Source organism: Salminus brasiliensis, chromosome 11, assembly GCF_030463535.1.
Source record: "Salminus brasiliensis chromosome 11, fSalBra1.hap2, whole genome shotgun sequence".
NCBI lineage: Eukaryota > Metazoa > Chordata > Actinopteri > Characiformes > Bryconidae > Salminus > Salminus brasiliensis.
The window spans coordinates 10,396,733-10,419,905 of NC_132888.1; the positions used below are offsets into that span (position 1 = coordinate 10,396,733).

The following is a 23,173-nucleotide window of genomic DNA, read 5'->3' on the forward strand; positions in this document are numbered from 1 at the left end:
AGCTCAGTTTAAATTAGACATTGATTTTTCCTTGGACAGCATTTGTGTCTAAATGCTCAGTGGAAGCATCAACAAACAAGGTGAAACCTGAAACCAGTAGGACACTTAGATCTGCACAAAAATTCTAATTCTAAATGCAAAATGTTTATCATACCTAAAACTGTACACACACTTATTTACAGGTATCCGTTTATTAGTGTCTGATTACACTGACTTGTTATGTCGGATTGTGGATTTGTTTATGAATAAACAAACTACTCAGTAGCAGGCCAAAACTGAGATTTCCAAAAAAAAAAAAAAGACAAAAAGTCACAGGAACAAAACTGAATTTGACTGTTTGAAGGGTCACAACTCATTAGTATTTCAACACTATTTTATTACAGAAGTGTAGCTATTGCCATTTCCTTCTCAATGTGTATATTTTACATTAAATAAACACTGACTTTGTTTTGATGTAAAAAAAGACAAAAAACAATAATGAGCGTACTGCAGGGCATAGCTGCCATCTGATATGGAATGACTACATGTATCCAATCACATGAAAAAGCAGCATCAATGTGTTAACCTGAATATACATATTCATAATTGTAGTGATTATGGAGTTGTGGGTTGATGGAGCATTCATGTTGACTTCATTGTTTTTCGACTTTATTTTCTTTAAATATAAAATGTTTGATTGGTTCTACAGTAAAACAGCAGAGTTAATAATAGGATGAGATGTACACATCGACAACACTATCGTGTTTGTCTGCAGTTCTTAAACATTAGTTTTCCTTTGAAAATGCAACTTTACAGCCTTAACTAGTTTTAAAACCTTATTGAATCATGTAAGGGGAGGGGGGGTTCTTTTTGCAATACATGGCTGCAATAAAAGTAATAACATGAGATCAGAACAATTGAACTCCAATTGCCATTTCTGACTGCCCTTTATTTTATATCTACGTTTAGGATGGACTTGATGATCCAAATGGAACAAGTAACAATACACAGGCATTTGTTGCTCAGCTGTGCTAGTACTGAAACACCTACTGAACCGGTTCTTAATACAGGGTAAGTGGATTTAGGGAGTCTAGCTCATAAAATGGTGAACTGCCTCAGATATGTGCTTTGTTTCACTTACTGTGGAGACCTGATAGGCCTTTATTCCCTAGAAATGCACTGCATCCTTAGCTGTTCATCAATATGACACCAAACGAGAAGGGTGTGGAAATAACTGATCAGTTCACAAATGATTAAAGGAGATCTTAGGAAAAAAGAAGTTAAGATTTATTCACCCACGTGCTCCAGACTATAAACCAGTCTAAACAGATGAACACATCTTTCCAGTAACAGGCCAGCCATTCCCTTTCAGAGTCAGACCTGTGTGAATATGGCATGCTGCAATACCCTCCCCCCGTTTTTTTTTTTATTATTATTTTTGAAAAGAAAAAAAAAAGAAAAAAGAAAAAGAAAAAAAGAAACATCAAAGGAGCGACTACCGTAACTACCGCCAGTAGGTTTACACGCTGCCCGTCTCTGTCCATAAAGTGCACTCTTTGTCCCGGGGAAACGACGGAGACGTCAGACAGAAAGAGGAACGGGGGAGAAAGCCTGAAAAGGTCAGAGTCTATCGGAGGAGGTCCTGCCGCCGCAGCTCAGCTCAGCTCAGCGCGTATCAGTTATTAGTAGACGTAGCCCTCGCTGTACGGGTGAGGGTTGCAGTAGGCGCCCTCCTGAACGTACGCCACGCTCTCGTCAAAGTGCGACAGCGGCACCGTGTCCTCCTCATTGATCTGCCTCTCCATATCAGTCTTCAGCACAGGCCGCTGATTGTCGGGGAAGGCCATGGAGAACAAGGCCTCGGGATCGCAGACAAATTTATACACGTATCTCTCACCTGCCACCTTCAAACCAGGCCAAAGAAAACGGAATTAGTACAATAATTATGCTGTATATATTTTCACTGAGATGAAAAAATAGTAACTTTACAGGAAAGACTTTTAACTTTCAATGGAAGTCTGTATATATATATATATATATATATATATATATATATATATATTCTAAGTTATTTCTACTTCAAAGCTATTTCTAAGCTGTTACTCGTCTGTTTATCATGAAACTTTGAAACAATGTAAAGAACAACTACCAGATTCCCACTGTCACAAAGCCATTATATATATATATATATATATAGACACTACTCACTTTGTTTTTTACATTTTGTGAATCGAATCTGGCAGTTGTTTGCATTGTATGATAAAAAGACCAATAGAAATGCTCCAAAATTACATTTGACAACATGACTACATTTTTAAGATTTTACTTATACCACAAAAAATATTTTACTAATTTTACTACTTTTTACCATAATGTATGTAATTTTGACTATATAATATACCATATATATATATATATATATCCTATTTTTATATATCCGATTGTTGTGGTACTTCATATGGTATTCATATTGTTTTAAAGGAACTGTCCAAATGACATAAAAACTAATAAAAGTACATCAGAATTTTGTGAGATTTAGATAAGGTGTGTAATTTAAATATCATCAAATACTATGAAATAAATTTTGCTTTGTTAAATTGCATGTTTATAATATTCCTATAAAATATATGTAAGTCAAAATATCTTTACCTTCTGCATGATCCCTTTCTCGTAGTAGTAGCGTAATGAGCGGCTGAGTTTGTCGTAGTTCATGGCTGGGCGATTCTTTTGGATCCCCCATCGTCGTGCGACCTTCAGAGAACACAAAAAATTTGAATTTTTGCTTTTAAAAAACGTACTACTTTTACCAACACAAACATAGAGACCTGACCACTGGCAGCTGCTTTTAAAACTGCATGAGTCTTTCCTGATGAACAGGCCAACAGAATTTTTTCAGTAAACCACTGAAATCTGAATTTCTTATCCTAAGATTTAAACTTTTATTAAGTTTATAGAACACACCTATCATTTAGGGGTTATTATGTCTTAGAGTGCAAATATTAAAATGATATTAGTAAAAATAATGATTAAGTTACTTTTTCTTTTTGTCCACCCCAACTGGTGAAGCGTACTGTGTATCAATAAAATTACAGATAGTATTCTCTAAGTTTTCCTACATCAGGTACTGGCTTTCAGATTCTGAAAGGCAAACCATCGCTCTGAACTTCTGAACGTTCTGTCCAGCTGGACATATGTGTGTCCACACCTCTCATTCAGAGATGTGTTCATTAGTAAGAGTGGAGCGTGGCAGATGTTGCGGCACCTGTCCGTACGACCACCCGCCCGCGGCCCCCTTCCTTTTCAAATCTCCCTCCCGCCACTCTCCCATAGCCCGGCGCAGTCGGCCTTTTCACTCTGCCGCGGCTCATTCACGTCTTACACCTGCCCAGCCAAAGCCTGCAACCCTCAGTCACCTGATGGCATGAATGGCCCCCTGTCCCCTACAGCTGCCCAATGGACTAAAGCCAGCTTCCTCCATACACACACACTCTCTCACTCTCTCTTTTTCGCACACACACACACACACACACACAGAGGCCAAAGTGAGCCATGCTGTCCCTAATGCAGCTCACAAATGCAGCACTGTTAGTCCCTTTCAAAACCCTCGGCCAGTCAACATAGCTTTGGCTTTCAGTGAGTCTGCATGCTGAAATATTTAGCAGTCAGCTCTCTGCTGGGTGTTCTGTTTGGATGGACATGAAAGCTCGCTGTGTAAAAACAAGCTCTGGCCTCCTTTCTGGTCAACAAAACATGCCCGCAAGGTCAGACTAAACGTTTGAAAATGGTGTTTTGACCAACAGTGAAACAGCGAAAAGGCCTTGAACCAGTTAAATTTGGGTTGGCTTAAATTTGTGACAGTAATGAAGTAATGGGGGAACAGCGCTGAGCTGCAGTAGTAGAGAAACACACAGCAGATCAGCACTGAGTTACAGGACCTGTGTAATTGCTGATGCTCTCAGCTCAGATTTAACATCAGCCTGTCGTAATCTAGGTGTTATAAGGTATGTTATAATGTATGTTATTCATGAGAGTTGGAACAGGCACAGTAGACAAACTAGGCCCGATCCAGTTATTTTGCCCCCAATCGAAGTCTTTTAGTGCTGAGTATCACCCCAGTACCGATCTGATGCTATCCTTGGGTTGGTTTAACAGACAGCGATTAAGCCAAATCCTAGACTACACAGCATTCTAAATGGAAATAAATTCTACCTTTAAAATTAAAATACAGTCCAGAACTAGGCTTAATCTCTGTCTGAGAAACAGACCCCTCGTGTTTGGATAAATCATACAGCCCCACATTTTAGATCAGATGAGCTGCTGATTAATGGGTTCAGTAAAATCCTTTATTTTAGTAGCAGTTTCTATAATAAGACATTCTGGACTGATTAATTTCCTAAAATAACTGTATTATAGTGTGTTTAATATATTACAATCCAGTCTGACACACCTCCCTGACCAATCTAGATCGTCATCCCTAGTACAAACCAGAAATCCTTAAAATCATTAAATAAACACAAATACTTTTTGATTTGATTCCTTATTTAGCATTTTCATCCACTGAAAATCTGGCTTTAGTAATATTATCATGAGCTAACATCTAATCAGCTCCTTTTTACTACACATACTGTGTGCATTTGACCAATACACCACTAATAAACATTGTCTTAAAAAGAGAGAGAGGCTGGTACCTCTTCAGGTTCGATGAGTTTGAACTCCATGCCCCGGCCGGTCCATGCTATAAAGTGTGAGTTGGAGGGGTCATCCAACAGAGCGACCAGGAACTGCCAGAGCTGCAGCGAGCCACGCCTCTGATAGGTGGGGCCCTCACGGTATAGCCCAGCCTCCTGTTTTATATCACCTGCAGGCCATGGAACAACTGAAAAGGTCAGTCTCAATACAGGTGTGTCTCTTAGGATATAACTTTATTACTTGCTTCCTGAAAACAATAACAGAATTTTCATATCTGTGAACAATGCATATCTATTATTTATCTATAGGGAGGCGGTGGGAGGCCATTTTTCGAAAGGGGAAAGTATATGAACCAACTATTTTAATTTTAAAATTGTGTATAATACTATTGTTATTATTAGTATATGCCCCTAAAACTATATACACATTAATACACAAATTTGGATTTTATTTATGTATCTATCATATTTTATTTATATATCTTTATTGTTATGTAGTACCTTAAAAAATACATGGTGCAAATAAAATTCAATACAAAAAAATTTATTTAAAGGCTGGAGGCTATGAAATTTAAATGAAATATTTAAAAATGTACTTTCTAACAACAGTGATTTATTTGCTAAGATGCTCTGAATTCAGACAGCTTTACATTTGTCTTTCTAGCAACCTACATCACTCAGTTCAAAAACATACATTACAGAACTCATGACATAATATTCATGCATGGTGGACACACTCCAATGACACAATGTTTACAGTATTAGTCAGTGCCTCATTTGCCTAGTTAAGACTGATTATCTGACAATTTAAATGGCAAATGATATTTTTTTCTAATTCCATCTTTATATTAAAAATAAAACTCACCTTCAACCTTTTCTGGAACCACACAAGTGTCGTCATAGAAGTGCCTGGCCACCTTTTCAAACATGCAACCTGTTTCAACAAGACACTGTTTTTTTACTACATACAGCACTGATGAAAACATATGTGAACATGTGCCTTTTTTAAGCTTAGGTCCTAAATAAGGTTGAGGTTTACACAGAAATGCTTACCTTCAGTTCTGTTTGCATGAGCCAAATATCCCTCTTGCCTCAGGTAAACAGAGTGGCAGCTAGGCACTTCTGAAGAACAGAAAAAAACAGAAGCAAAATAAAATAGTAGGATTAAAAAAACGACTCCTGAACAAATCAGGTATCAGATAAACGCTGCACATGTTTGACACTTGTATCTTTCACTTTGTTAGCTCTTGTTGTGATTCAATCAAAGCAGAGCAACAGTTCCTAAGTGAATGCTCAATAAAACAGCTAACCCTGTTCATTTGAGCCTATAAAGATCTTTCAAGGCCTCATCGGAGTAATGGGCCTGTCGAGGAAATTACTGTTAATTAAATTAGCCACTGCCCTCCCATCCTCTCCACAGCACACAACAAACAAGCTCTTTTATGTGCTACAGTAAATTCTCCTAAACGACGCTGCAAATATAGAAAAACACATTGATGTTTGTGTCACTCAAAGTAAATTGAACAGAGTGTATCGGTGCTGTCACATAAAAAATCTATCTCCATTTTTGTTGTTTTTCACTTTTTGCCCAATAGAAATGCTCCAAAAGGACTCAATAAAATCGCTATACTTTTACTTCTGAAAGTTAAAAAGGGTTTTTTCCATCACCTGTAAAGTTTGCAATATGGATATACAATAAGTCGTCGCTGTCACTCAAAATCTTGAAAACAGTAACTTTACAGGAGATGAAAAAACCTTCTTATCTTTCAATGGAGCGTTTCTATTGGTCCATTCATGATGAAATTTGGACAAAATGAAAAGAACACCTGCAAGAATTACAAGTGAAAACCGGATACAAATAGATACAAAGATTTGTCTGACAGCAATAATTATATATATTATTCTATAGGTATATATGTTATTATTATTATTATTATTATTATTATTATTATTATTATTATTTTCCCCCAGTTTAGACCAGGCTGCACTTGTACATGGCTGTACTTGTTGCTCAAGGGACTGACTTTGAGCAGGCCATGCTGGTCTTGTCCTCAGTCAAATAACCCTCTACAGGAAGCAGCTGAGGACCAGGCGCCACATTCCTTCCTGACAGGCTGCTCCAGTGTACCTCCACTTTTTATGAATGAAAAACGCCACCAAACGGCACTTCATTCATGCCAGAGCTGGGCCCACAGCCCGGGGGCCCTGGCCTGAGTTGGAGAGGGAGAGATTAGGGGCCCCTCTCCTCCCCTCTCTGGCCAGGCCCTCAGGAAATGAGACCAGAGCCCCTTTTTCTAATAATGCACTAATTCTATCAGCAGCCTCATCACTCACACGGCCACTATCTGCCTTTAGAAAAATAGACTTTACCGGAACAGTCTCAGACTCTTTCCTGTCATACTCGTGGGGTGGTTACCACAGGCCTGATTTGGGGGGGGTGGGGGGGGGGGTTATTAGGAAATTTTGGCTGACTGTTCCTGCTGACCCAGTGCTAAATATCTTTGAGCTATGTCTAATAAATTAGCTAAGGCTTCCTCCAAAAGACGAGATCTTCTGAGTACACAAACACTGAGTAGTTCTGACCATTATGAATTGTTTAAAATCTACTTATACACATAAAACACCTGAGAATGTACCGAGAATGTTCTGTAATGAGCTTTTAGTCGCTTTTAGTCCCACAAAATAGATCTCTCTTGGATTTTTGTCATGATGTAAATCTGGATCTTTTTATTGATTCACAATTTTATGAGGAATGAACCAAATGAAATGCTACAAAATTACCTGGAATAACATCTTTTTACATTGACCTTTATTGAAAATGTAAAAAAAAGCCCTTTTCCTTCTCCTGTAAAGCTTTCTTTTTGAAGATTTATAGGTTTACAATGAATAAGTGCTTTCCCTGACTATAGATCTTATTATTTATGCTTGTTTGCTAGTGTTTGTGTGGTTCCTTTTGACCCCCTAAACAGCCTATGGCCCACCAGTGAGTCTAAAGCGTTATTACAAACTTCTATTAACAGAGAATAGCCCCACCAGTTTGTACAAAAGTCCCTGTCGTTACTGGGCAATACACCTTGGTGTGTTATAAGCTTTTCTGTGTTAAGGGGTTAAAATAAATACACAGCACTGAACAGGATCATACCCGACTGAGCACAATCTATATATAGAAGTCTAACCTGAATCGTAGGTGAAATCACGCGGCTCTTGCTTGATCATCATAGAGTGCGGGTACGAATGGGGGACAGGGGCCCCCACCATGACTGGATGCTCAAAGATGTGGTCCGAGTATTCCTGCTTGAACCCTTGAGAGGGAAAGGGGATGCTGGGCTCAGACATCTGTCTGTGGTACATGGGTCGCCCATCCGGCGTCATAGAGGGCGGGGAAGGGAATGAATGGCACGGTTCTGACAACTGACGCCGAAACCTAAAGAAAGACGTATCACAAGAACCACATTAGAATGGAGGCTGGTCTTCAAAATGACTTTACATGATCATTCACTTACTTCAATGAGTGCTTTGAAAGACTGTATATATATCACTGCTGTCTAGTGAAAAACATGTATCTCTATTTTTGTCTGTTTGTATATTTTCCATGGTTTGAACCCTGTAGCTGCTCTGTACACTGTGTAAATATTTCTGGATGAATAGACCAATAGGAATGCTCTAAATAAATTCCATTCAGAGTTTTTGCCTGTAAAGTCATCATTCTGGAGATACATGTTTTTATCGGACAGAGACGATACACCCAATGTCAATATTCTCTACTGACATTTAAATAATTATTTAATAATTTATTCATATATGTAGATCACTGTCATTATATATAATGATAATATATATATAACAACTGCATTCATTTACACCATTAAAACACTAGCTGATCTTTTAAATTGTGTGGAACTTTATTTGGAATAAAACCTCTTTACATTGTTGTACATAAATTTTGTCCTGCTCCTATTGAAATGATAATTTACAGGTATTGCTACAACACTGAAAGTTAATGTTTACAGCTGTATGTATATAAATTCTAAGGGAACTGCGTGGATCAACAGAAATTACCCCAAAAACTTCAACATTAGCTTGTGTTGAAGGATATCATCAAGGTTATCATCGTCATGTGTTTATCATTCTGTTGCTATTTACTATTTACTAATTACTATTTTGGGGGACACAAGATTTAGTTCCAACAGTGATGATATGTATTCGTTGTGATAAACACACACAATATATACTGTCACACAGAAACATTTCCCAACTTTCCAGAAGAAGGACAAAACCTTCTTAACTTTCAGTGGATGTCAAAGTAAAAAGATCTATTCCCAGTCATTTTGGAGCATTTCTATTGGTCCATTCATCATGAAAAAAAACCAACAACTGCCAGACTCACATTATGTCAAACAGTAAAAAATATAAAAAATGGAGAATTAAGGTTTTGTGTGACAGTGATAATATAACTCATACATATACATATACATATATATATATATATATATATGTATATATATATATATATATATATATGGATTCCGTCTCATGCATAATACCTGTGGTCCATGGAGTATGTGCTGTCAGGGAGGGGCTGTGGGGGAACGAGGTGGGGGTACGTCCTGTCTGGTTTAGGAGTGGGGGCAGCGCCAGGAGACACATGCTGATGGGGGGACACTGGTGTGCTGCAGGGGGTCGTAGCTGGGCTGGAGGCTTTCATTCCCGCTGGATGTTTCTGCTCATAGGCACTGCAGTCATCAGGGAATAAGAACAGTTTGGTTAGACCCCCACTAGGTCCCCCAGGACAGACTAGCAGAGCTTTTGTTAGTCTAAGTCGCGGCACCAATAATAATAAAAAAAAACTGTCCTATATTACTGGGTATTTTCGGTATTTCTTCATTTTGGACCTTAAAGTGGGAAATATCAGCGTGGGAGAGTAAAGTGGAAGCTGACATTAATACCTCATCTTTTAGATTATAACTGCAATTATGTCCCAGTGAGTCTCATTTAAAGAAAAGTGAGATTTCTGTGGGTCTCAACCTTCAGCTCTCAGTAGAAAATCATTATGGCTGAACTGACAGGCTGAACTCAAGTGCCATCATGCCTGTGGAAGCAGGTTGTCTCCTTCAGTACAGTGTTTATCTGACTTCAATTTACACCATGCAGAGTTAAATTAACATGAAATGCCGTACATTTTCCATCAAATCAAAATATGATTGAAAGCAGGCAAATATATTTGTCCGTGTGGTAGAAAAAAATCCTAATGCTTTCTTTGTCTGATTTTTAAAACATTGTTGTTATATAACAATACATGTTATATTTACTTCAGCACTGAGTGTAAGCTTAAAATAATACAGTATTAAACATTTTAATACTGCAATAATCTTTTATTTGCATTTTCAGTCATGCTGTAATTCACAGAGAACTGTCTCTATGATGGCAGATGATTTACTGCAACTGCACAGGTCAACAAAAAGCTTCAATGAAAAAATAGAGAATTTAGATTAGATACACATTGTTTCAGCAGTGTCATCGCAATGTATGCATGTGCAATACTCACATCACAGGATATCCAATGCCATGTAAGGCAAATTTTATTAAACCCTACAATTATTTTTCTGCTTTATACAAAAGCAGAGGCAGATAATATCTACCCAGTATCATTTATTTTACTCCAGTCTTGAATACATGGAGTGTATTAGTAATATCATGACATGACTGGATCATTGACATTGTGATGACTACTGGTGAAATCTGTTATAAAAAAATCTTTCGCAATATATATCTATTGCAAAAACAAAAAATATTGCAATGACAGTTTTTTTTTAAATATCATGCAGCCTTAATTCTGACATATTATATTCAGCAGTTTGTGGGCGTAAACATTTAAATCCCACCCATGGAGCACATGGGATTTTTGAGCATTGTTAATAATATCACTGGCAATCCAAAGAACACAAGCACATGCATCAAATAGAGCCCTGCTGATATAGTTGCCTCCTAATAATATTGGCTGATATGGATGAGCCATGGTTATCCCAGTATCTGTGTAAAACTGACATAAACTCTACAATCATCTAATTATAGAGAGACTACAGTGGCCAATGCCACCTAGTAACTATCAGCTCATTTTCCTATACAATATACCAAAGCAGGCTGAAGTGATCGTAAAACCCCATCATGGTAATAATAACTAAAACATATAAATGTGCTCAAATCTAAGAGGACATACTTTTTTACGTATAATGCTGTTTAAGACAGAGACTAACTAAAATGTTGAAAAATAACATGTAATTAATTACTTAATTAATTAATTACAAGAAATTAAACCCACAGAGAATTATGGGTAACTCCTGCCACAGTGCAATAACACTGATATCATTTAACACTGTGAGTTTGAGCAGAAGGTTAATAACTAACACTCATATCACACAGCTAATCACTATTCATCTGAAACTTTTGGAGTGTAAAATATAAAAAACATACAGCAATTAGATCAGCTGATATTATCAGATATGGGAATTTGTATTCCGTTAAAATCAGTATTAGTATCAGCCACAAAATGTCCATATCTCAGACTCCAATATCAAATAAAAAGCTGCAAAATCCACAACTTCTATCACTATATGTCACTTGAGCAACGTACCTGATATTATACAGGCACTTCTCCCCATAGTGGAGCTTGAAGGGCCTCTCCTGGCTGCAGGCTGAACCCAGCTCAGCACACGGACTGTGGGGCTCTCGCTTGATCCTCAGCTGCAGACCGTGGAACGCCACTGTATGTGTGTAAGCATGGGAGATAAAAAGAGACAGAGAAATGATGAAGTCATACTAATAATCAATAAATGCACAGGTTTGGCTACAAAACCAGCCCTCTCAACCACAACCACCAGGAACACTAATTTAATTGGTTGCTTCTTTAAGGACATGTAGAGATACAGAAACGTCGGCATGACACGCCTACAGCACAACAGTACATCACTGTGGCATAATGTATCTTTTGCTCCAAGGCATGGCATCTACTAGCATGGGTGTGACCCATTCAAAGTGCTTTTTCTGATTTAGCAACGTGCTGCTATCTCCCAGACAACAATAGCACCATCCATCATGTGCCTTTCTCCTTTCACCACCCCACGCCATTCCTCATGCCTCAGAGGGCTGTTAACAGGAGAATGATAGCTGGTGAATGTCCTGTCATACTGTGAGAAGATCAACGCTAAGTCAGTTACCATGATGGACCAGCTCTTTGTCAGTCTGTAGAGCACAGAGGAATAATGCTGTATTGCTGCTGACACTGACTGAGGTTGACTCAGGCTACAACCCGAATGTTGTCTTTCTCTGTCTAGTCAATTTAGCTACACTTAATGGACATAAGTATTGGGACACCTGCTCATTTACTGTTTCTTCTGAAATCAAGGGTATTAAAAAAGAGTTAATCCTTATTTTCTTGGAGAAACTGTCTCTACTATCCAGAGAAGGCTTTGCTGTGAGGATCTGATTGCATTCAGCTACACAAGCCTTAGAGAGGTAAGGATGTTAGATAATCACCCCTTCAACCCCTCCCAAACGTACTGTATGAAGCACCATTATTCCAGAGAACACAGTTACACTGCTCCACAGCTCAGTGCTGGGGGGCTTTATACCCCTCAGGCCCACACCTGCCATTAGGCATGGAGCCAATAGGTTCATGTTTATCTGCTCCAGAGAGTTCTATTTTATTGGCAATGCATCTCTACAGGGACTAGACAAGCTGTGTATGTGTGTATGTGTGTGTGCATTTGCACATCTCTGTCAGCAATGGGTGCAACCTTAAGTAGCTAAATACATTTATTAAAAGAGGTGTCCACAAACCTTTGGACAAATAGTGTAGCTACCCACTAACACATGCATCTATCCATTCATCCATCCATCTAATCAGCCAACCATCCCTCCAACCAAGCTTCTAACGGCCGCAGCCAGCTGTATTTAGACAGCAACACTTAAATTGAGGTTGGAGTGGCTGTCAGGTCAGATAAATCTTCTCCTGAGCTTTGACTGACTGCTGTCTTCACCATGGTGGAAAAATCACAGCTGCTGATTCCCAACCCCCCGAGAGAGCTGACCTTTTACGGTAATTGATCGGAGGTCAAAAAGGCACTAGGTAAAGATCTGTGACAATGCCGAACAGAGTAACACCCGTTAGGCAGCGTCTCCATCCAGCTAATTATGAGGGTGTAATGAGGGTGGAGATGCAGAATTACAGCTGATGATGATGGAGACCACATTGATCCATCATGCAGCTTCACGTCCACTAGTAACCCTCTATAGAGTCCTTTGTTTTATGAAAAAATAAACAGAAAGAGGACAACATGTCTAGATTAAACTGTTCTTTACGTAATGAACCAAACATTTTTATCAGTTGCAACTGGTCATATTACCCACTGTAAAATTAGGTACAAATTTATAGAATAAATACCCATGATTCTTATTAGTGCACCAATTGAACAAGAAAGTCCAAATGCAAGCCAAACACACTTCAATGCTGTTTTCATTACAATAATATTTCCCAGGATTGCAAATAATTTTCTAAGAACCAAAACAAGAACCACTTAGAGTAAGAAAAAAATGTCACTATAGATTTTACTCAAAGGAACAAAAGTATACAAATCAATACAAAATGTATTTGCTCTTCAGCGGAGCCGAACCCTATTTTCAGCGGGGGACGTCATGCGTGTGACTGTTGCAAGATTGCAGCAATTACAGATGCATTGATTTCTCTTAATGGACGGCATTATGAAGGACTTGTTCATGGCATTTACTGCTATTATTAATTTCCTCAAAATTTTGGTGATATTTTAAGGAAGTGTAAAGCATGACAGATTTAAAGGCAAGCAATTTACACTTTCCCTCTGAAATATGATTTTAGAAAACACAATTCAGTCACAATGTGCGACATGTTGAGTAATATTAGGCACACGTGGAGCTCGTACGAACATGCCACAAATGATTAAATATTCATTTGTGCTATTTATTTTATATTAATATTAGTATACCTAAGATGCATGCAAATAGTATATTAGGAGATCAGCGTAGATTCTTTATATTTATATTAGACCATTATATTTTAATATTTAAATTGATTATGAAAAGGACCATCATATATGTACATTTCCACTCACTTGAACAAACCCAGTACTGCACTAAAGAAGTTATTGCAGTTGTTCAAAATAAAAAGTTAGACTATTATACATTTTTTAATAATTATTTAATAATTAGGTCAGCTGATTCTTAAAATTACAGAATGAAACATGCAGCAAAAAAAGCTTAACTTTTAATGGATTTAAGTGGATTTAAAAAGATGTATTGCAAATGATTTTGGAGCATTTCTATTGGTCCATTCATCATGAAAGTTTGACACTACGTAAAGAACAACTATATATATATATATATATATATATATATATATATATATATATATATATATATATATATATACACACACATGCATCTAATTAGTATATTTATACAATAATAACTTAAGCTGATGTGTGTTTTCCACACATCCGACATCAAAAAGTCGAGGGTAATAAGACGACTGACTCATAAATAAAATTATTTATCCATTCACTCATGCATCTGTTTTTACCTTCACTTTGCTTTCCCTTCCACTGCACTACACATAAGTCCTATTCTGGAGTAATTGGGTTTATTTTGGTCTGTTTTATAATCCTATGTTTTGTGTGGGAGTGGGCAGTAGCTAAGCGGAAGTGACTGCGTGGCCGTGCCAGAGTGGACCCATATGGGAGGGCTGCAGGCTAGGATGCCCGTTCAGGAGCCCCACCACCGCGCCCTCGCCCTCCCACCATCTGCCCGGCCCTCCACTCCTCCCCTGCTCTTCCCTCGCTCGCGCCCACCATGCCAACTCCCAGCACCCAGCCGGGGGAACGACACTGCAGTACAGTGCAGGGGAAAGCAAAGTGGAGTGTACTTATCATTACTGCTGCAACAAAACCTCATCTCTCTGAAGAGGAAACTTCACTAAATTTGGCTTTAATATATCCTAATGTGACAATTAAGGACCATTTCTACTAGTCAATTCATCATGAATTATTAATACAATGTAAAGGGCAGTTTTTTATGGGTTTAAAAAGGATGGGAAAACAGATTTATGAAGTTTTGATATGGTATTTAAACAATGTTATAAAGAAATATAAATATAAAAAACTACACCTGAATGAATGCAAAATATGGGCTACATTTCTAAAGGTCTATATTAGGTGATATAGTATTTTTCACTTAGTAAATTCACACAAAAACATAATTTGAATAATTTGAAAAACATAATTACTATAAACCCACAAAAAAAAAGTTCAAATGCATCTAATCATGTATTTTAGGATAATTTATCCATCTAATTGTATGCAGCCAAACATAAAACCTAGCAATCTTCATTTCACTCCTCATGAGGGGAAAATACGGAGCACGGACTGCGATGCTCTCTTGAGAAACACTAATCTGTATTGTTTGCTGGTGGGTTAACTTCCGTGACAAGACAAAGCCTTCTGTTTTCTTCACAACGCCCTATACGCCAGTCTGTTTTGGCTTCTCTTTAAGACATAAGCTGGCATCACACCCCACTGTGCCACACTCAGTCCATGCCACTTCCGACACTGGCACTGACACTGAGCTGACCACTCCAAGCCAAGTCTACTTCCTATGGCCATTTAAAGCACTACCGGAGCTAGCTACTCACTCACTAACACACTACGCAGCCTACAGAGCCAACTGTACCCTGCCCTTGTATCCACTGGAGAGGGACAACAGCAGTCCAGCAAGGCATTGTATTAAAGTAGCAAAGCGGAAGATATTAATGTGCATTTACTTCATTATGAAAGACCTATGATTAATTATTATCACAAATATAAAGACATGTAACAGTAAACTGATAATAAATGATATTATAACAGTACAAGTAAAAATGAAACCTGGTAAATAACTTGGTTAATCTGTTTTTTTTTTTTGGCAGTATAAAGTATGGCAAGGTCTCATACTTACAGTTTTCACTCTGGAAGTCGGGAACGAACTGCTCATCGTTGTCCGGAACTTGAGCTGAAACGAGAAAAGGGAAAAAAGTAGGCCGAGTGGGATTAGTTTCTTTCCTTGCCCGTGGCTAACTTGAAGAGTTAACACAATCTGGATTTCAGATTTACTTAAATAAGTCATTTCCTCTAATAAGCTCCAATGATTTAAACAGTAATGACTCAAAAATCTCAAACCTACGCATGAGGACGTTTATTCATTTATAACAAAGGAAACATATCCGCTAATTATGTCAATAATCTAATTTGGACTTAATTTGCTGGACAGAGCAGGGCCTTGCGTGTGAAACACATTCCAAATCTCTCTCTCTCTCTCTCTCTCTCTCTCTCTGTCTGTCTCTCACAGTGCAAATGCTAGGTGCTTGAATAGCTTGAATACCAAAAAAAAGCCCTACAACACACAACACACACAAACCTAGTTACCATTTTACACTGTTTTGGGGTGGCTCTGATGAGACGGGGGGTGGGGGAAGGAGGATAGCCATGCAGCTAGAAAACACCCATTGTTCACACTGTCTAATTGGGACACGTCCCCACTGGTGACTGCACCTGTACCTGCCGTGTCGGCTCCGCTCCAACCCACGCGTGTTCCCTAGCTCTCCTTCACTTGTGCCTAATGCTAAAATAATGAGCTCTTCATACAGAGTCCAATTAAACATGCTCATGTTTATCTCCCACACATTTACACTCCGGGTCCGCTGCCGTTTCCCCACTCGCCTGACCTCCAGCAAAGGTAAAAGGCAGTACGGGACCTCTAAGCGCCAGCCTATTAGCACGTCTATCTGCCAGCGCTAAATATGGGCTTTCATTTTCACAACAACAATGACATGTTGGGGTACACACGGGTTTGATTGCTGCAAAAAGTTTGATTAGTTTCACAAGCTCAAACACAGGCTCAAACACACACACACACACACAAACACAAAAAACGATGTGTGTATGTGTGTGAGGACCAGCTGACAGATGACTTATCTTTATGGCACTAGTCTGTGTGTTGCAAGGTGCAAACAGCACTTCAGATAGTCACAGCAACAGAATCTCTAGCAAACTCTGAACCCCCTGTTGAATCAGTCTGATTGTACCAAACACACACACACACACACACACGCAGGCACACAGCATGAGATGTTTAACTGCACGAATATGAGGGGGAAAAAACATTACATACGGTAACATGCCCAATATAGCCACAATATACATATATAGTATATACATATGACATTTTACTGAATTTAATATACATAACTCCATGTGTTCTACACTGTGCATGAGTCCAAAGACTCTTCTAGATTAAATGAGCCTATGATTTTTTTTTTAAAAAGGACCTAAAAACCAGTAATAAAGTAAAAGACATAAAAAACTGAACACACTGTAATATGCTCCTAATATATACCAAAATACACATATATAGTAAACTTTAACTGTTTTTAATGCACCATTATCATGTTTTCGATTTTCAACGTGAATTGACCCTATAAAAAAGATCTGAGACAAAGAGAATGACAGTGAAAGACATTACAGAAAGACTAAAACAGCAACAAAAAGGAACACACTGCAATAATCTGTTAAATAATACTCTCTTAATATCTACCCACATATACAGATATAGTAAAGTTTTACTGTGTTTAATGTACCAGAAATACACACGTTCTACATAGTCCATTTGTGTAGGGGGTCCAAACACTCTTCTAGATAAAAAAAAAAGACTGTAAGAGATCTGACAGAAAGAACAAAAATGACAGAGAAAGAAAGTGTGTGTGTGTGAGAGAGAGAGAGAGAGAGAGAGAGAGAGAGAAGGGTGCAGGCTCTAGTCTCAGCAGGGTGAATGAGTCAGCCTGTGAATGGGGCAGCTGATCCAGGCAGCGCTCCTGAGGCCAGCCTGGAACTGGAGCGCTGCCGCCATTCACAGAAAAAAAAAACAGAGGGACACACAGTAAACACAGGCCAGAAACGCCATGACCACTACATTCAGAAGCACACACATACACACACACAGCAGTGATGGTCAAGATACACCTGTACACCTGGTACACCTGTATTGGTTCATTGAGCAATGTTGATTTTCGCTGTATTGGTGGTGACAGATAAAAAGAACTAACTGCAATGTCTATCATTTCCTGAATAATATTTTAAAGATCTTCAGAATTTACGTTAAAGACCAATTCCAATCTTTTTCTTCTGCCCAGTTGAGCTTTATGGCACTTTGTATGGTTTTGGCTTTTGGTGGGATTTTAAGTGAAGAAACCCATGTCAGGTCTGCAGGGCCTTCGGTTTAAATGAGAGTAGAGTAGAGTATTTAAAAGAGCTGGAATAAAGATTTTAATAGTGTTTATCATGATATATCAATTTCATCAACATCGTCCAGCCCTAACAAACTCACCAAGTTATTAGCGGCACTACAAACATTACCAAAGCAAATAGCAAAAACTGACAGATATGAGCTTCAGATTGTTCCAAACAGTCCGACCTTCAAACTCGAACCCTGAATAACTCAACCGAAGAGACAACGCACTCTCTGTACTTGTTCCCATCGCAAGTAAACAGTTTAATGCAGTCAGAAGACGCTCCTCTACTATCTGACCAGAGGCCAATCACTGTTCATCGTAGAAACACTTTTTCCCCCCATTAAAGTCTACATTTTCTAAAGAGACATATGCCCAGCTGCCAGCTGTCAGGGCAGAAAATGACACACACATGTCAAATGACCACCCCATCACCTCTTTAGTCTCCGCTGTCGGAAATTCAGTCTATCTCTCATACGTCTTCCTCTTCTTTCCAATTACCTGAGCCAATAAATCTCTGAAATGGTTCCAGTAGGTCTTCGTTTGGGTTCTAATGGACAGGAAGTCGTATATTAAATCTATCCACGATTTGTCTACAACCCCTGGCCACTGCGGCTGACTGATGTAAGACAGACTGAATTGGGCTCGTCACGGTAATATCTACAGCAGTGGACAGTTCTCTTTTTTCCCCTCTTTTTTTCTTTTCCCTTTTCCTTCCTGAGACACTAAAATATTTAAATGATGTCTTATTCTTTTAAAGGCCCTGAGGTGGACTGGCTATAATCACGCTGGCAGTGAGGAAAGTAAAGTATCCTCAAATCTGTGCCTAAGCGCACTTTCTCATTCGCAGATCTTCAGCTATATTGCGAGCATTTTTAAATGTATTAAAGAATACATGAAGGTAGTCAAAGGTTATGAAATATTGAGCTTGGTTCTCACCTGTGTATTCACCAAGTCATATTTTAATCCACTAGATAATAATGAAAAAATCTCCACAGACCGTTTCATTCTGGTAGAGATGGTTTTATGGGAGCACAGTAAGTTTAAGGTCTGTTATCGTAGAGAGAACGTATTCACAGATTACAGACTTTCATTATTAATTTATGTGTTGAAAAATAAAACTTTAGAATTCTGGGAATGTTAGATAATGCAGGCAAACGTTTGTACGTACTTTTGATAAAATCAAATCAAAATAACAGTGCAAATGAGACTTATGTGAAATCTAAACTGAAACTTTAACAAATTAAAGGCAAAAGAATGAGCTAGTCTGTATTGCTGGGCGTCAGCAACAAAGAGCTGAGGAAATATGTGCCTAATGCAAAACACTGGTCCAAGTTTTACAAAAGTACTTTGCATAATTATAATGTGGCTATCTATTTTGTTTATTTAAAATACGCACATTGTATATGAGCCCGAACTTCTGGATCAAAGAAATCACAGATTAGAATGGAAGCTTTCAGTATATGCAAAATTAATAAAATGTACATGTACTAGAAACTATCAATAACCTTACAACTGTACTATGAATACATATTTTTTTAATTGTTTAAAATATTGAAAAATATTTATATATTTATATTACAGTATCTATAATCACAGTCAGATAATTACCTTGTATCTCCAAAACAGAACTTACAGAACTCCAACAAAAACCCTCCTAACTTTGAATGGAATGGAGGTCAATGGTTAAGTTGGCCCATTTGTCGTGAAATTGTTGTGAAATTTGTCGATTCAAATTATGTCAAAAAGTGAATAACAGGAGATACAAGGTTTTTGCATGACAGCAATTATGTATTACATATACATGTATTTTAATACACTGCTAAAAAAGCTACAAACAATAATCAGATCTAATAATAAACAGATCTATACAAGTCACAAATATTTGCACTTAGTATTTTTGTTAACTAAATAAAAGGGTTTCAAATGAAAATAGATCTAGACATAGATAGATAGATAGATAGATAGATAGATAGATATAGTGATATAGATCCGTATTTTTGATGCAGTTCATAAATCAAAATCAAAATTTCCATCCTATTTTTCAGACTAGCAACAGCTACAACTTTGGAGACAATAGTTACATATCTAAAAGCATCAAGATTTTTTTTTTTATCTTAGAATTTCACACAAAAATCATACACAATCTCTCAGAAACATCTCAAGACAAATTTCAAAGAAATTCAAACAAGTCAACCCATCACTAACCTAAAGGCCGGTGCTGCAAACAGGGCGGAAAGAAGACGCTGGCGCTTAAATCCTGAAGCATCCCGTTACACCACAACCGGCATGTCTTTCCATCCGAAAAAAGGCCAATCAATTTTTCTAAAAAGTTGAAAAATGGTGAGGGCTCAGACGCTGCGGTTCTGAGCGTCTTTCAAAAGTTGTCCATTTCTCCAAAAAAAAAGGAAAAAGAGAAAAAACAATAACAAACAGCACTGACAGATGCAGCGCTTTACAGAGATATATACTATAAGCGGATGTGAGAGAAAGAGACAGAAGTAGTGAGAGAGTGTATATGTGTGTGTGTATGTGAGAGAGAGAGAGTGAGAGAGAGATAGAGAGGGAGAGAGTGAGAGAGAGAGGTGCTGGTGGATCGGCTGCCTTAGCTTTTTGCCAAAAGCGGGGGAGTGAAGAGAGTGAGCGCGATCGCAAGTTCTTCTGGTAATTTGTGATGACACTCGGAGTAGAAGCTCCTTTGGTCTCCCTCTAGACTCGCTCGCGCTCCTCCGCCGCTCTAATGTATGCATGACACACGAGGTGCCTTCGCCACACACGCATTAATTGGACTGCATATTAGGGACTGTAACTTGAGGCATATTGCCCCCCCCCCTTTCATCCCTCCCTCCTCCACCAACCCACCCTCCCCATCCCAACTTATCTTCTCTCACCCTCACGCTCTTTCTCTGTCTTTCAACAAAGCACGCTTGTTGAATCCAGCCCCTATACATCCACAGCCTAGTCAGGTTTTATTCTGAGTTCAGTACACAAAGGACAGACTTACCTTCAGCAAGCCAGGTCTCCTGAAGTTGGCTGAGATCTTGAAAGAGCCCTGTAGCAAAAAAAAAAGGACAAACACTGAGAGAGGGAATGTTTGGAGGGAAACAAACTCAAAGCTTCAATTCAGTGACAAGGCAATCAGTTTCAGGTTCACTTCAGACCCCAGGTCTACCACTCCAGCTCCAAGACCACCTCAATCTGGGTCTGAAAGCTGAGGGAGCACGTTGAGGGAAGCTTCTTCAGAGACGTCTGGGGTAGTAATTGAGATTTTACAGCACTGAGTGCAGGTGGAAACAAGCAAATTGCATTTTGTGAAACGCTAAGAAGCCGTGAAATGAAGATTGCCTTTTTCAGCCCCCTGTACGCCCCCACCTCCCCCAACACCTTCTAAAGCTTACCCTCAGTGTCCAAAGCCAGGTCAGTGCTAATGAATTTTCTTTTCTTGTCTTTCGCTGCTCTGCTGCTGGGCGCCTTTCCCTGTGGATTTGACCAGCGTTAAAGCGTTAAGTCAGGATTTAGGGAAACTCTACAATCTGAGGTTTTCATACTCTTTTATTTGAACCCTTCACTTTTGTTTCCTTCGAGCTAAAAGGATCTTAAAGTGTGACTTAAGATACAAGTTAGTGAAGAACACACAACGTCAGTACCCTACATCTGCTTGGACTGACCACATGCACATATCATCTCACCGCTGTTCTGTAAAACACCTTGTATCTCCATTTTGATGTTTTTTTTGTTTTTTGGTTTTTTTTTATTTTTGGATGTAAAGTGAATCTGGTAGTTGTTCTTTGCATTGTGGCACAGTGTTCATGATGAATGGACCAATAGAAATGCTTAAAAAAAAAACATATTTTTACATTCACTTCTATTTGAATGGGTTTCCCTTCTCCTGTAAAGCTGATAATACTGGAGATATGACATCAAGCATATATATATATATATATATATATATATATATATATATATATATATATGGTCTAGATATAGGTTATACATCTGCAGCACACTACATTTCCCCCTCCAGTCTTACTTACTTACATGTGAGCTACTGAAAGGCACTTGCTGGTCATGCAGGCTCTCCATTCTTGGCTTTAACTCATTAAGCAATGCGCTGCAGCTCCTCTGTGACTCCGATCAGCTCCTGCAGCACAGTAAAAGCATGGCTTTATGCACTTTGTTGGTTACTGGAGAGGGAGGGCAATGCATGAATGAAGCGCGTGCAGCTTCCACATGGTCCATTCAGCAGCGTGCACGCGAAAGTTTCCCCGTTTCAACGCTCACGGCTCAAACCCACCCAACACTCCAAAACCTAAAGCCTAAAGAGCATCGCGCGTAAAAATGACGGAGAGCGTGGACTGCAAGGGCTTCGTTAGCCTTAGCGACGTGTTCAGTGCCCTGAGGGCGAGCTGGCGCGCCACGGAATGGACTTGTCGAGGCTGCTAACACTCCCTGAAGTCGAGACGCACGGAAACGCGCACTACTCACCCCAGCAAAACGCAGCGCATTCGCCGTCCACTGGCTGGACAGAGTGAGAGAGTTGGGGGGTGAAAAAGCACCTAATCCTCGCGCAGCCCTGCGCTGTTGCGCTGCTCGGCGCTCGTGGGGCCTCCCTTCTTTTCCCTTCTCTCCTCTTCCCTTCTTTTCTCTTCTCCTCCCATTGGCTGCCAGCGTCGTCCACCAGCTCCGATTTCTAGCCGTCAGTCAAGAGCGCCCTTAACACGATTCTGACTCATATTGCCACTTAGATAGGAATTATTCTGAAGGAAAGAGGCTGATCATGGGTGTTTTTATTTTTTTACATGTTTAAGAAGTGATGCGTAACGGTGATGAGGAGTGTTTTGGAGACAAGACCCCCCCTCCCCCCCAGAAAAAAAGAAAAACAATAATTACAAAAAAATAATAAATAAATAAATAAAAACAGTGATGTTTTCTAGTCAGTTTGCAGCAGAGATGTTGTTAATAGGCCACTCTAAGAAATGGACCCAGAGCCAGAGGAAAAGTTTGTGGTCATGGCAACGCTGTTTTGAGCCGTCTCCAGAGGGACTAGCTTTGTTGAACTGTTGAAAGTAGCAAAGAGCTGCAAGGGGCACTGACCTAGAAGTAAAGCACAGGTCTGTGGCTACAACTGACCAACTACTGGCTACAAATCACACCCTCAACC

The 23,173-nt window shown here is 39.0% G+C and overlaps 1 protein-coding gene across 4 annotated transcripts; it reads right to left on the reverse strand.

Annotated features, from left to right (window-relative positions):
- Nucleotides 1-355: 355 nt before the first annotated feature.
- Nucleotides 356-22,674, reverse strand: etv1 (ETS variant transcription factor 1). Of its 4 annotated transcripts, none has more exons than XM_072691645.1 (13): nt 22,498-22,674; nt 22,051-22,153; nt 21,411-21,489; nt 21,017-21,064; nt 15,687-15,740; nt 11,299-11,428; nt 9,212-9,400; nt 7,844-8,091; nt 5,721-5,789; nt 5,533-5,601; nt 4,668-4,837; nt 2,629-2,730; nt 356-1,883 (listed from the first exon to the last, which is right to left on the reverse strand). In XM_072691645.1, exons 2-13 carry the CDS (start codon nt 22,093-22,095, stop codon nt 1,662-1,664), a joined length of 1,425 nt encoding a protein of 474 aa, XP_072547746.1. In that variant the 5' UTR covers nt 22,096-22,153; nt 22,498-22,674; the 3' UTR covers nt 356-1,661. The 4 variants fall into 4 exon arrangements, with proteins under 4 accessions (XP_072547746.1, XP_072547748.1, XP_072547749.1 ...); XM_072691647.1 differs by lacking the exon at nt 22,498-22,674 and adding an exon at nt 20,221-20,406 and having other exon boundaries at nt 22,047-22,124; XM_072691648.1 differs by lacking the exons at nt 21,411-21,489; nt 22,498-22,674 and adding an exon at nt 20,221-20,406 and having other exon boundaries at nt 22,051-22,140.
- Between the last annotated feature and the right edge of the window lie 499 nt (nt 22,675-23,173).

Coding starts and splice junctions, on each gene's coding strand:
- etv1 (XM_072691645.1), bottom strand. CDS start 22,095: ATGGAGAGCCTGCATGACCAGCAAGTGCCTTTCAGTAGCTCACAT. Junction 21,490..22,050: donor TGCCTTTCAGTAGCTCACAT/GTAAGTAAGTAA, acceptor TCAAATCCACAG/GGAAAGGCGCCCAGCAGCAG. Junction 4,838..5,532: donor GGTTCCAGAAAAGGTTGAAG/GTGAGTTTTATT, acceptor CATGGCCTGCAG/GTGATATAAAACAGGAGGCT.